This window comes from Gorilla gorilla, chromosome 12 (assembly GCF_029281585.2).
Source record: "Gorilla gorilla gorilla isolate KB3781 chromosome 12, NHGRI_mGorGor1-v2.1_pri, whole genome shotgun sequence".
Classification (NCBI taxonomy): domain Eukaryota; kingdom Metazoa; phylum Chordata; class Mammalia; order Primates; family Hominidae; genus Gorilla; species Gorilla gorilla.
The window spans coordinates 65,957,880-65,973,055 of NC_073236.2; the positions used below are offsets into that span (position 1 = coordinate 65,957,880).

General features: G+C 41.4%; 1 protein-coding gene across 2 annotated transcripts; it reads right to left on the reverse strand.

The window, feature by feature from the left end:
* Positions 1–5,626: 5,626 nt before the first annotated feature.
* On the reverse strand, positions 5,627–14,271 carry C12H2orf78 (chromosome 12 C2orf78 homolog). Of its 2 annotated transcripts, none has more exons than XM_019020745.4 (3): positions 14,022–14,271; positions 8,538–9,287; positions 5,627–7,704 (listed from the first exon to the last, which is right to left on the reverse strand). In XM_019020745.4, exons 1-3 carry the CDS (start codon positions 14,116–14,118, stop codon positions 5,783–5,785), a joined length of 2,769 nt encoding a protein of 922 aa, XP_018876290.3. In that variant the 5' UTR covers positions 14,119–14,271; the 3' UTR covers positions 5,627–5,782. The 2 variants fall into 2 exon arrangements, with proteins under 2 accessions (XP_018876290.3, XP_055234069.2); XM_055378094.2 differs by having other exon boundaries at positions 5,629–7,704; positions 8,466–9,287.
* Positions 14,272–15,176: the final 905 nt, after the last annotated feature.

The window sequence follows — 15,176 nt, forward strand, 5'->3', positions numbered from 1 at the left end:
AAAAGGTGTACCAGCCAGGCACAGTGGCTCATGCCTACAATCCCAGTGCTTTGGGAGGCTGAGGTGGAAGGATCTCTAGAGGCCAGAGTCTGAGATTGCAGCAGTGAGCTATGATCACACCACTACACTCTAGTCTGGGTGACAGAGTGAGACCCTGTCTTAAAAAAAAAAAAAGTGCACCAATGTGCTCCCAAGACACTACAGCAGATTCATCTGGGTGCAGCTGGGTATTTTAAATTCGTGAAGGATTCATAGCAATACCCAACATCTGTTAGATATTGTATGAGCTTCTAGCTAGTAGGTATAGTTCACAGTTTCAACATCAGGTCATGCCACATTCCTTTCAATGATACTGTATCTTTGTGAAGCTGGGTTTTTGGCAAGTGCCCTATGCAAATCAGTGTGGAACAGGAAGTGATGCTGGTAGTATCCAACTTGATTCTAAGGTTTGAGATGTACAGTACCCAACTGGCATACATATCCCATTAGCAAGTGATTGTGGCTAAGAGTAAGGTTTTCTTCTAACTTAATTATATTATTTTTCAGATGGCACCTTACTTGTTACAATACTCTAATGAGCATTGTATTAGTTTCTAGTCGCTGCTCTAACAAATCACTACAAATGACTTCAAAGGTTTCTGCCCCAAGCAACTGAAAAATGGCATTACCATGAACTGAGATAAAGAAAACTGTGTATGAACCAGGTTTTTTTTTGTGGGGGTAGGAGGGCAGATGAGAGATTCAATTTTATACATGTTTAGGAAAGAAGATACAAAGAGAAGGAAACGATACACATTCTGACCAGGGCCTTTCTCCAGATTGTCCACCCATGAGCCCTTTAGGCTGTTGTGTTTTGACTTCTCACTCAAAACATGGACTGAGCAAGTACAGAGTTGCCATGTTAGAGAGAGGAGACTCAGCAAGCCTTGTCTGACTCAGAGTCTTAACTAGTTTGGGGCAAATGGAGCTCTGTTTAAGGGAACAGAGAACTACAGGGTTCCCATGTTTAAAATAATTATGTCAAAAGATTGAGCAGGATTTTAGAAAGATGGAGGCAGCAGTGTAGTTTTGAATCTCCTCAAATCCTCTCATGGAAATAGATCAAACCAAACAAAAAACCCATAAGTAGCCTTTATCACAAAACTAGAGGACAGTTTTCCCTATGAACCCCAAAACAAGAGGGTGGGGCAAACCATCACCAATGGGCACCAGACTTGCCTGGTATGGCACCCACACAAGAGGGAGTGGTAGACAGTATGCCTTCAAACTGCCAGCAGAGAAGTTCACTGGAAAGTACCATGGGCCAATGTGAGAACAACAGCTGAAACTGAGGGGTTTTGCCCAGTCACAAAGTGAGTAAGTACAAGGGACCTGTGATAGACTCTGAAGCGCTGAAGCAGTCTAGTCCCTTCCCACTCTTGAGCCCGAGCAGCCAGAGCTCCTTTCCAGGATGTGGCCCTGGAAATACAGAGGAAAAACTACTGGGAGGAACAACAGATACAAAGGATAAAAATCAGGGAGGGAAACAGAGCTAGGATATGTCAAAAAGCAAACCACCATGTCATTTGATACTACATTTTTAAAAAAGAGAAGTTTGGGGAAGTTTTAGAAAAGTTATCCTTAACACCTCCTTTTCAAAGTGCAGAAAAACCAATTTCACCTAAAAATGAATAACAGAAAAGGATCGTAGTCAAATCCCATACAAAGGTATTATAAGAAAAAAGAGAATAAGCAGCAGAATAGCATCCTGTCAGACAACAAAAGCAAGTCAGAAAAGACAGGCCCGCAAGCTGATCCAAAGAGTAATCTGCTATTTCAAAACTAGCTAAAAGACATTAGGAAAAAACGATGCAAAAGATGAAAGGACCATGGGGGGCAGGATGGGAAGTTACTGAATGAGTACTGTACAGAGTTTTTGTTTGGGATGATGAAAAAGTTCTGGAGATGGATAGTGGTAATGGTGGAACAACAGTATGAATCTACTTAATGCCACTGAATTGTACACTTAAAATGGTTAAAATGGTAAATTTTACATTATGTGTATTTTACTGCAATAAAAAGGGTGAGAAAACAATATAAATCAAAATTAGGTGAGATGGTAGAACTCAGAACAGGATTAAAAACAAAAGAAAAACTTCAGAAATGAAGACTAAAGTAAAAAGAACACAAGAATGAACAGGCTGGGCATGGTGGCTACATTTTTAAAAACACCTGTAATCCCAGCACTTTGGGAGGCCAAGGCGGGTGGATCAGTTGAGGCCAGGAGTTCAAGACCAGCTTGGCCAACATGGTGAAACCCTGTCTCTACTAAAAATACAAAAATTAGGCCAGGGCGATGGCTCACACCTGTAATCCCAGCACTTTGGGAGGCTGAGATGGGTGGATCACCCGAGGTTAGGAGATTGAGCCCAGCCTGACCAACAAAACCCTGACTCTACTAAAAATACAAAATTAGCCAGGCATGGTGGCGCATGCCTGTAATCCCAGCTACTTGGGAGGCTGAGCCAGGAGGATCACTTGAACCTGGGAGGCAGAGGTTGTGGTGAGCCGAGATTGCGCCATTGCTCTCCAGCCTGGGCAACAAGAAGGAAACTCTGTCTCAGGAAAAAAAAAAAAAAAATTAGACAGGCATGGTGACGTGCACCTGTAATCTCAGCTACTCAGGAGTCTGAGGCATGATAATCACTTGAACCCAGGAGGTGAAATTTGCTGTGAGCCAGGTGGCACCAGTGCACTCTAGCCTAGTGACAGAGCGAGAGTCCGTCTCGAAAAAACAAAAAAGAAAAAGAAAAAGAAGAAAAAAGAATGAATTAGCATAATGGATAATGCCTTTTAAAAAAAGAGGAAATTTTTAAAAATCAAAAAGAAGATAATAAAAAGAATTCTAGAGAAATGGCAAATAACAAAAGATAGGCAAAAAAGTCAGGACAGTTCTGAAAAGAGTAATGCAAACACATAGAAACGTAGTATACCATAAAAGTGACATTTCAAATCAATGGGACAGATTATTCAGTAAATTGTAATATGTACATGTTGGGGTAAAAATAAATAATTTATCTGGAAGAATCCTTAAAATGGCAAAAGTAGATGCTGCTAAGGGAGGGGGTGGTGGTGGCTGGGAAACTTGGGGAAAGTGTGAATTTCCATTGTCACCATTTTGTATCTTTCCAATGTTCTATCATGTGAATCTATTATCTTTTAAGTCTAAAATGCCTGTGTTCAAATCCCAGCTATTGCTAGCAGTTGCTAGCTAGCTCTTAATCTTGGGCAAATTCTTCAGATTCTCTACCTCCTTATCTGTGAAATGGGATGAATAACTTAGCCAGGTGCTGCCTGGCACAGAATAAACTCTCAATAAATATAAATTGCTGGTGGAAACAACCCAAATGTCTAGTAATGGATGAATGGATAAGCCAATGTGGTGTAGTCATACAATAAGAATACTATGCAGTATGAAAAGGAATAAAGTTCAGACACACACTACAACATAGATAAACCTTTAAAACATAGTATTAAATGAAAGAAGCCAGATACTAAAGGTCACATGTTGTATGATTCCATTTATATGAAATGTCCAGAAAAGGTAAATCCAGAGATTGGTGGTTGCCTGGTGTCAGAGGGAGGAGGGAATGAGGAGTGACCGCTAATGGGTAGAGGGTTTTTTTGCAGGGGATGATGAAAAGGTAATGGCTCAGATAGTTGTAATGATTGTACAACCTTGTGAACATACTAAATGCCACTGAACTGTGCGATTTTTGTTTGTTTGTTTTTTGTTTTGAGACTGAGTCTCGCTCTGTTACCCAGGCTGGAGTGCAGTGGCACGATCTCGGCTCACTGCAACCTCTCCCTCCCGGGTTCAAGCGATTCTTGTGCCTCAGCCTCCTGAGCAGCTGGGATTGTAGGCATGCGCCACCACGCCCGGCTAATTTTTGTGTTTTTATTAGAGACGGGGTTTCACCATGTTGGCCAGGCTAGTCTCGAACTCCTGAGCTCAAGTGATCCGCCTGCCTCAGCCTCCCAAAGTGCTGAGATTACAGGCCGCTCCCGGCCGAATCGTACGGATTTTGAACAGTGAATTTTGTTAGGTGAATTATATATCAGAAACTAATTTTTTAAAAAGTAAATTACTGATTTTCCCATGGTGACCATCCACTGCCCCCATCTTCCCTTCCCCCACCCATCCTCTCCTGCCCTCCCCCCACCGCCCCCAACCCTTTCTACCTCCCGCTGTGCCTCGAGGTGCGGGGGGGGGGGGCCTCCCCCTAAGGAGCGTCTGTGGACAGTTGGGCGCCTGCGTCTTGCGGCTTTTGGAGGGGGACCCAGGGCGCGCGCACGCCCACCACTCATCCTGTGAAAATGGACGCTCCAAGCCGTTTTGTCTCGCGTACTTCAGTTAATGGTGATGGCGGAGAAGGTTGCACGTGCTGGAATGGGTGGAGGAGGACCTGGCGGCCTCTTAATATTTAAGTCCCTCCAGAAGCTTGATTTATTATGCCTGTAACCTCCGGATTCCGCGGTCTGAAAGCCAGGCTGGCTGCCTGCAGGCGCTTGCAAACGCTGAGGACTTCGGAGACCCACAGGCCTTACCCCTTTGCACACAGTGTGACCCAAGCCCATTGCTGAACCTCACTAGTAAAGTGGCACAGTGTTACTGGTCTTGTGTGTTGTTGTGAAGGTGAACTGAAGTAGCGCGTCTCACTGCCCCTTGCATAGGTGTTGGTTGAGTAAATGGAGATCTATACTCTGGGGTCTGTTCTGAGCCAGCTTCATGCTGCTGCAGTTCATTTGGCTGGGCCCCAGGTTATCAGCTGTACCTAGGAGAACTGTGAGCCCTTGCCATTCCCCTGGTAGATTTCCCCTATGTTTTGTACTCACTTTACCAACTGTGATCATGTATGTATAAGGTAACCCAAACCTGTTGATGAGACCTGAATCTTATTTTCTAAAACACCTATCTGATAGGCCATGAGACATAAGGCCATCATCCATGGGGGATTTTGTACGTTTCTTTTGGTCCACCCAGCCTCATCTTCTGCCATCTTCAATTTATATCCAAATTTTATTCTTTTAGTCCTAACCTCAGATTCTGCATCTTACTTCTGCCATTTTCCCCATTTCTGATTCTTTGTATAAGCCCATAAAATCTCTCCCCATTTGACCTTCTTAGTCCTGGAACATGTTCCTTCCTGTTTCCTCAATTCTTATCCCTTTCTTTCTCTCTATTCTCCCATCCAACTTTTAGTTCCTTCTTTTTTTTTTTTTGAGACGCAGTCTCTCACTCTGTTGTCCAGGCTAGAGTGCAGTGGCACGATCTTGGCTCGCTTTGACCTCCACCTCCCGGGTTCAAGTGATTCTCCTGCCTCAGCCTCCTGAGAAGCTGGGATTACAGGCACCCGCCACCACATCCAGCTAATTTTTTGTATTTTTAGTTTTTAGTTTGTATTTTTAGTTTCACCACGTTGGCCAGGCTGGTCTTGAACTACTGACCTCAGGTGATCCACCCACCTCGCCCTCCCAAAGTGCTGGGATTATAGGCATGAGCCACCATGCCCGGCCATAATTCCTTCTTTCTAATGCAGCCTTTGATCCCCATCCCCACCAAAGAAAACCCACAGTCAACAGCATCTCAAAACTCAAAAGGCCTCTTTATTACTTATCTATTAATCAATTCTATTACATTTCTTTATTATGTTTTAAAAATATATCAGAATAAATAAATTAGTATCTATCTATATATGTGGAAAACCAGCGGTATCCAAAGTAAAACCAACAATCTCAGCTCTTAGATTGTGTAGCCATAGTATTCAGCAATTTCCATATCTCTTTGCCTTTCAACGAAAAACTGCACTTTCCCCAAAGAGGTGTATTTGGCAGCATTCTCACGCTCTTGTTGAGCCTTTCTCTTCATGGCCTCACGCTCTGGCCTCTGCTCTTCTGTGATGGGCGTTGACATTACTGGCTCAGGAACAGTGGGTTTCCTCCATGGACGGGGTTGGAGGCTGAAGCCTTGGATTAGAAATTGATTTTGAGGCTTGGGCAGTGACCGGAGACTGGTCACAGCAGTGGAAACAGGCTCCCGCTGCAGAGAAGAACGAGATGATGTTTTGTAGGCTGATGGCCTAGAAGCAGCAGATTGAGGGACAGTAGGCTGGGTAGGGTTGGCTGAACTGGGTTGGGTTGCTTTGGCTGAAATTGGCTGAGCTGGTGTGGCAGGACCTGTCAAAGATGTGTTGGTAGGAGCTGGTCGGGATGGATTGACCGCAGTCGATTGAGCTGAGTTAGTAGAATCAGGTCGAGCAGGGTAAGCCACAGCAGGCCTACGTGAGGCTAGAGGGTTTGGCCGCCGAGAAACAGGTCGAGCTTGAGGTTGGTCCAGGGTCAGAAAGGGCAAAGGTATCAACTTGACCTTCCCAGGTGGTGGCAACTCAGAGTGGAATGGAGATGTACACTCTTTTTCAGCACTACCATCTAGTTTCTGGGCCTTGACTTGAATTTTCTCCGGGCCTTTACCCTCATGTTGGATATCCAGCCATGGTTTGACAGCTGGGAATGACTGGCGGTTTTGGGTGTTGCTTGAGCTTCCCAGGGTCCTGGAGGAAGAGAATCCAGTTTTCATATCGATCTTTTTCCCGAGTGCATGGAAAACTTGCACGGACTCTAGCATGTGCATGCCTAGGGAGCTTCGGGGCTTTTTAAGGGTCTCTTGGCTAAGCTCAGGTTGATTTTTCTTCCGTTTCATATTGGGAATGGTTTGCTTCTCTTCTACCTTGACTTTGTTCCCTGACTGCTTACTCTCTTCAGATTTCTTGGAGCTGTTCTTTCTGTTCCCTTTGGTCTTTTCCTGCCCATGGCTCTTAGTTTTGCTGATCCTGCTGGATGCAGCTTTGTGAGGTTTGTTGCTAGAATGCTTGACCTTGTTCACAGAAGCGCTGTCACTGACTGTAGCACTGCAAACAACCACTTCTCTCTCTAATAGGCACTCTGGGTTCTTTGGCTGGATTTTGGCCTTGGGAGCACCCTGGATAGGCTCGGAAGTTTTATGCTTGTTCTTCCTGACTTGATCAGAGTGACCCTTCATGACACGTGACTTTTCCTGCACCTGATTTACCTTGATGGCACTGGTATCTTTGGCTTTCTTTGCTGAGGGACTTTCAGGTTGGTCAAGATCTTGTAAGGAACTGAAGACTGGGGGGAGGTAAGTATCCTCCACCCATGTAGTGATGTCTGCCAAATCACTGCTAGACTCAATCCCATTTTCAAATATCCCTTGGTCCTCAAGACTCAGGCTGTTATTTCTTAGATTGGCATTTTCAGAACCAGGCTGCTCCTCTTGGCCAAGAGGATCAATGCAGGCCAGAAGCGGGTGAATATCGGTGATTTCTACAGGAAGTAGTGGAGGATCTTGATTTCCTATTAGGATCTGGTGGACATCTAGAGGCTTTGAAAGGTTGGTTTCAATCTCATCCAAATTCTCATTCTCATTTTTTTCCTGGCTTGGAGCTGGAGACAGTGTCAAGAGATTAGTAGGACTCTGGACTGGAGTTATTGAAATGTCCCCAAGCTCAGGTGATGGGTTACTCTTAAGTGTCTGGGTATTTCTGCTACTGAAGGACTTGGAGAATTCTGGAGTTTGTGGCAGACAAAATGTCTGGCTTGGAGATTGCAATCCCAGGGAAGTATCCATCCCCAGGGAAGTTTCCATCACTACAAAGGAATCAAGGAAGAAGTCAGTCCCTGGTAAGTGAGATGCTCCCCCTACACACCAATGCAGCAATCAGATACCTTTCCAACATGGGCAAGGCATTTCTACTAGCTCTTCTTAAGGACCATGGGCAAGACCCTGTATTAGGAGATTGGCAGTGACTGTTCTCTTACTGGTTATCATTTGATGTGATTGTTTCTTGGTTTTCTTTGTATTTCATAGGGTTGTTGTAGGTCAAAAAGTGATTTTTAAAATAGGAGATGTTTTATAAAGCCTCACATTCTTACAGGGTCCTTTCAATTCTCTCCACTCTCCTGAGAGAATAAGAACAGTTTACACCATGGACTAGGGTAGAGAGTGGAGCCCTTCCTCATGAAATATATAAGCAAGCACAGATTCTGAGCCTGTTTGTTTTGGAGAGGATCTCTGAACACAAGGTCTTAAATCCTATTGTAAGTTAAGGAAAATCAAAATGTCACTGCCAAAATAAGAGTTCTGAAGTGCCTTCCAAAGAGACTAAAGTAATAGATTAAGGAAGGACATTACAGCGTGGTAGTGTGGGGGAAGTGATCAGTCAGGGCACTAAAAAGTGTATCCCTCAGTATGCTCTTGTGACTCTCTTACATGTAGCATAGATGGCCATTACAGTGTTCCACTTTCCCACTTATAAGGTGTTCTTATATAGAGTCTGAAAATGGAGAGCACTGCCAAAGAATAGTGGTTGAAGTCTCAGGACTTAAATTCTACCTATCCATGGACTCACCACTCGGTACAGATTTGACCCTCCTTTTCAATGCTGACATTATTCCTCTCCTTTCTTGATGTTTGTGCTCACCTTGAACACTGGTTTCTGTGATGGGTTGAGAAGACACAGAGTAATACATCCCAGAAGTAGAGACTGGTGGTAGGACATTTGTGGGCTGAACCTCCTTTAGCACCATCACCATTTCTGGTTGATGGGCAGAAGCCCTATATCCTGTGTATGACACAGAGCCATAAGATTGCAGGCAGGATAGTTGAGGCCCCAGTGTGCCTTGATTATAGTAATAGACCTGGCTTCCTATCTGGCAGGGAAGTGACAGGTTATGGCCCTGCTGATTTGGAATTTGAGTTAGTGTCCCCTGAACAAGGCTGGCAGATAGTGATGGATACAGAGGGACCATAGTATTGGTATCTGAAGTTTTATAATACTGGGCTGTCATAGGCATGGAAGAGACAGCTGTGTTCTGATCAATGACAGTCACATTGAAGTCCCTGAGTGAGGATGACTTCTTTACTGTGCTTGCTGTACTATCCCACTCAAAAACGCCTGGATAAGAGGCAGCTGAAGTACAGATATGGCTCTGGCCAGTAACCCCAGACAACATAGTTGTGCTAGAATGTTGGTAAAGGTAGGCACTGCCCATGAGTGGCTGGAAGGAGGTGCCAGAGGCTGATGGCTGTAGCCATGCTGAGCTGATGGCTGAAGCAGAGCTTCTGGAGAAGTTGGAGATGCTTCCTGTTAAGAAAGCTGCATTGCTCACCACAGGAAGAGAGAACTGCAGAGAATTTGCAGTTCCAGGTAAAGACGTATTTTGGAAATATTCTGTAGGAAACAAAAGAGAGATGAAAAAACCGATGAGAGTGAAAAATTCTCACCTTATTTGAAGAATAGCATTATCTTAAGGTTGTTGCAATCAGGAAGCCTCTAATACCAATACTCACTGAGATACCAAAAGCCAAACAGTTTATGATGGCCTTGAGTGCTGAAGCAGTTTGGTCCTCTTCTGATGAACTGTCTTTGTGTCCAACTTGGATGCAGATATGAAGACCCAAGTGGTCTGGTTTCGTACATTATTTCCTAGGCTAGAAGCAACCTTCTCCCTTCCCTATCTTTCCCTTGAATCTGGGCTAGTATAGACTCATAACTATTTCCTAGAATTGGAGCATTTTAGAACTAGGAGGTCCTTAGAGAAGTTCTAACATTTCATTTTATGAGTCTGAGAGGTCAGATTGACCTGTTTTAAGTTTTACCATTATGTTAATATCATTACCAGGTTACAGAACCTGACTTCCTTGCCAGGAGTCTTTTCTCTGAGCATAGACCAGAAACCAGGAAATTAGAACTTTTAATATGGCATTTTTTTGGTCTACTAGAATATAGTACAGCTATTACCTTTATAATCCTTAGTGTCACATTTTGCTTCTGCAGGTCATATGATATGTCCTAGAGTTTATATTTAACCCAGGCCATTGGTAAATCTAAAAGGTCATTCTTTGCCCTCTTCAAGCCTGGCTTTTTATCATTAGTCAAAATAACTACCTGATAGAAATGTTTTCTTTTTTCTTTTTACTGAGACAGAGTCTTACTCTGTCACCCAGGCTGGAGTGCAGTGGCTTGATCTCAGCTCATTGCAACCTCCGCCTCCTGGGCTCAAGCAATTCTCATGCCTCAGCCTCCTGAGTAGCTGGGATTATAGGCGCATGCCACTCTGCCTGGCTAATTTTTTGCATTTTTAATAGAGACGGGGTTTTGCCATGTTTACCAGGCTGGTCTCAAACTCCTGACATCAGATTATCTGCCTGCCTTGGTGTCCCAAAGTGCTGGGATTACAGGTGTGAGCCACAATGCCTGGCCAAGAAATGCTTTTTGAAAGAAAAAAGCTAGTTAAACTCTGTGAGCTTCAGGCTGCCTGTCTATAAAGAAGTTGTAAAATAATAACAGTGATAATTCATACATGAATAAAAGTGATAGATTACATATGACATAATGAGGAAGATATAGTAAGTTCTGAAAAAACAGACAAAATAATTAAAAACATAAAATCATGGAACGAAAACAATATATAGATATTAATGAAAATTGGGGTATGTGGCTAGCATCAAAACATAGTAAATTACTAACTAAAGCTGTTACCATACATGCAACATTAGGAAACTGCATAGTATCTACTCTTTCTTAGTGAATACTATTAACCAAGAAACAGCCCATAATAGAATGAATGAATTTCTAACAAGCATATATAGACAGAGAAACTGTATCAGCAAAAAGTGTGTAAGAAGCAGAAAATGTACAGACAAACTGTATCAGCAAAAAGTGTGTAAGAAACAGAAAAATGCAGTAAATGTGAATGTAAAATAGCCATAATATATGTGGATAGATATTTCAATAAAAACTGGTACAAAGTAGAATGCAAAAAATAAGTGCAAAGGAATTATTATGCTCATTCATATTTCTATGAATATTACCCAGCAAATGACAAGTATTAATCCTAGTGTAATATTTAAATTATTATAGCCACATAACAAGCAGAAAAGAACTCTTAAAAAGTATCATGAGAACTTTAATATCTATCCTCAAAACCTAGATTATAATCATCTCCAACGTCCAGGAAAATGACATTCCCATAGCTTAAAAAAAAACAACTGCTAGAATCCAATTAAAAAATGTTTTGAATGTAGGAAAGTTCAAAGGACTCCAGAAAATTTGGCTTAGATTGATATGGAATTAGAGATATGTGGCTGATATGTGGCTTGACTTTTTATTCTTAGGTCTAAAAGCAGTCCATTATAAATCAGTAGGTACTCTGTTTTTGGAAGAAAGTATTCAGATAAAAAAGCAGCTTTTACTTGAAATCTACTTTTCATGCAAAGGTATTGTTCTTCTGATGCAAATAACGATACATTCTTTTTTCAGAAAACTTAATTTTATTGTTAATAGGAGAAACATCCATATAGTTTAAAAATTAGAAACAGCACACTGCAAATTACATGTCCTCCAGCTCTCTAGGTAACCACTTATTAGTTTCTTGTTTGTAGGAAGCAACATTTCTTTTCTTTTCTTTTGAGATGGGTTCTTGCTCTATCATACAGACTGGAGTGCAGTGGCAAGATCTCGGCTCACTGCAACCTCTGCCTCCCAGGTTCCAGAGATTCTCCTGCCTAAGTCTCCCAAGTAGCTGGGTTTACAGGCACCTGTCACCACACCCAGCTAATTTTTGTATTTTTAGTAAAGATGGGGTTTCACCATGTTGGCCAGGCTGATCTCGAACTCCTGACCTCAGGTGATCCACCCGCCTCAGCCTCCCAAAGTGCTGGGATTATAGGTGTGAGCCACCGAGCTCAGCCTGGAGGCATCATTTCTAAAACATATATATATATATATATAAAATATACATGTATATTATCTATATAATATACATGTATATTATATATTATACGTGTATATTATCTATATAATATACATATATTATATAGATAATATACATGTAATATACACTAAATTTAAAATTTATATGTATATTATATATAATATATTATATATAAATATCTATAAATATATATTTCTATATTATATATAAATATATATTTATGTATATAAATATTTATATAAATTTATATATAAATATTTATATAAACATAAATATATAAATATATTTATATAAATATAAATATATAAATATATTTATATAAATATAAATATATAAATATATTTATATAAATATAAATATATAAATATATTTATATAAATATAAATATATAAATATATATAATATACATATAAATTTTAAATTTAGTGTATATTACATGTATATTATATAGATAATATATGTATATTATATATAAAATATATATGTATATTTTATATGTATATTATATATGTACATAAAATATATATGTATATTTTATGTATATATATATATTTTCTTTTTGAGACAGAGTTTCGCTCTTGTTGCCCATGCTGGAGTGCAGTGGCATGATCTAGGCTCACTGCAACCTACACCTCCTGGGTTCAAATGATTCTCCTGCCTCAGCCTCCCAAGTAGCTGGGATTACAGGCATGTGCCACCATGCCCGGCTAATTTTGTATTTTTAGTAGAGACAGAGTTTCTCCATGTTTGTCAGGCTGGTCTTGAACTGACCTCAGGTCATCAGCCCACCTCGGCCTCCCAAAGTGCTGGGATTACAGGTGTGAGCCATCCTGCCCGGCCTCTAAAGCATATTTCTAAAATGTTTATATTAAAAACTGTCAAGTGTCATCTATGTTCAAAAAGGCAACAGAAAAAAAACAACTGAACATGACTTCTGATAAGGTGCTTTTTCTAGGGATACTCTATTCTAGCCTGTTTCCTTCCTAGTCCTTTGATCTAAGCATTTGCTAAAACCAACTTCATTTTGCTCTCTTTTGAATAGATTTCACTCTGTTGTCCTTTTGCTTTTTTTTTCAAATTTAAAATATATTTTTTTAATTTTAAAATCATTTCGTCATTCTCCAGGGCATATCCCAAGGGGAAAAGTAGGGGACCATGTCTTTCTGCTTTAATTAAAATACCAAATTCCTTACTCTAGAATACCTGCCTCCTTAGAACCCAGTATTCTCCATTTTCTCTTTCCACCTAGTTTAGATAGGAATGTCCAAAACGTGAATATTACTTTTGTTTGTTTGTTTGTTTGTTTGTGACAGGGTCTCACTTTGTCACCCAGGCTGAAGTCCAGTGGTGTGAACCTGACTCACTGCAACCTCAACCTCCTGGGCTCAAGCAGTCCTCTGATCCTCCCACCTCAGCTTCCTGAGTAGCTGGCATACCCCCAACCCTGGCTGAGTTTTAAAAAGTTTTTGTAGAGATGGGGTCTTGCCATGTTGCCCAGACTGGCCAGGAACTCCTAGGCCCAAAGCGATCCTCCCACCTCAGGCTCCCAAAGCATTGACATTGCAGGCATGAGCTACCACGCCCAACTGAATATTAAAAACATCACTACACATCAGTAAACATCACTAAATTTAAAATAGGAAAGTTGAAATATTAGTGAGGGAGATGGCCTCCCAAAGTGCTGAGATTACAGGTGTGAGCCACCGTGCCTGGCTGAATATTATTTAAAACATCACTAAACATCACTAAATTTAAAATACGAAAGTTGAAATATTAGTGGAGGGAGACTATTACACATGAAACATCTCAGAATATATTGCTAGTTTTCTAGACCACTTTGGTTTTTTCTCTGTTTCTGTTGAAATGAACACTCTCAGAAAGTCTCTGGTTTCATTTTCTGTACGTATACCCTTTAAGACTCAGTATTAGAAAAGAAAAGGGCCAGGGGGAATAACCAGTCTATTATCCTAGTGTAATAGATGAGGAAACAGATTTTGTGAGAGAATAAACGTTATCTAAAGTCACACAGCTAGTTAATGTCAAAGCCAAAACTGAAATGAGGTCTCTGGATTTCTACTTCAATACTTTCCCTGTTATTCCAAGCTGTTTGGGAATATAGGGGGAAAGAAATCTAAATTTAGGGGGAAAGAAATCTCATGAAAACCTTTTTAAAAAGTTTCTTTCTTTACCTGACATGGTCAGAGAAGAAGAAACATCAACTGCAGATAGAAGGGAAGAAGAGACGATACTAGCGGATGTCTGGGTGGCTGAAGCCAACCAGTGCATGTGTCCAGTATGAAAGCCACTGGTCACTGGTTACTGGTCACTGGCCCCTTGCGATGATACAAATTTACAGGCCACGCCCAGGAAACCCCAAGATTCTACCAGGTGGAGGTCGGTTTGGTGGGAGAATGATGTCACAAAGCAGGCAGTTTAAAGGTCTGCGATAGCCAATAGGGAGGTCAGATTCCCCACAAGACAGGATTGGCTGGCAGAGGTGGTAGGAAAGGTGTAACAGCACTAAGTGGCTGAGCTCTGGGGAGGTGAAATCTGCAAGACAGACATGATAGTCCCACTTTCCCCCAGGCTCTCATGTTAGGGAGATCATCTCAATGTTTCTCAAATATGTTCACTAATATAATTAACTAACATTTATATTTAATGTGTTATATTTCATATTATATAATACTATGCATTTATAATTATACAGTACATACGCAATATCCTTGGGGAGAAAGGAAAGGGATATCTAAGTTGAGCAATTACAGTTGTTCTAAAACCATTTCAGTGAATCTGATTAATGAATTTACTGCTGCTTTTTTATTTTATTGTATTTTTTGTGAGATGGAGTCTGGCTCTGTCACCCAGGCTGGAGTGCAGTGGCGTGATCTTGGCTCACTGCAAGCACCACCTCCCAGGTTCACGCCATTCTCCTGCCTCAGACTCCTGAGTAGCTGGGACTACAGGCGCCCACCACTTCAGCCGGCTAATTTTTTGTATTTTTAGTAGGGACAGGGTTTCACCCTGTTAGCCAGGATGGTTGGATCACCTGACCTTGTGATCTGCTCGCCTCAGCCTCCCAAAGTGCTGGGATTACAGGCGGGAGCCACCGCACCCGGCCCTACTGCTGCTTTTAAGGGCCAAAGGAAGAGATTAAAGAACCCTCTTTTGTAACTTGAACAGCAAAGTTCGTTGATTGCCCCTTGTAGGAAATGATGTGGTCCAAGGCTCTTCTCTTTTAGTTTCTTCTCCTTGAATTCCACCTTCTTTGGGCTGGGCCAGGTTGGACTTGGGTCTCTCTTCTGCTCTCCTTTTTTTAACCCCTTGATTTTAGGCATTGTTTC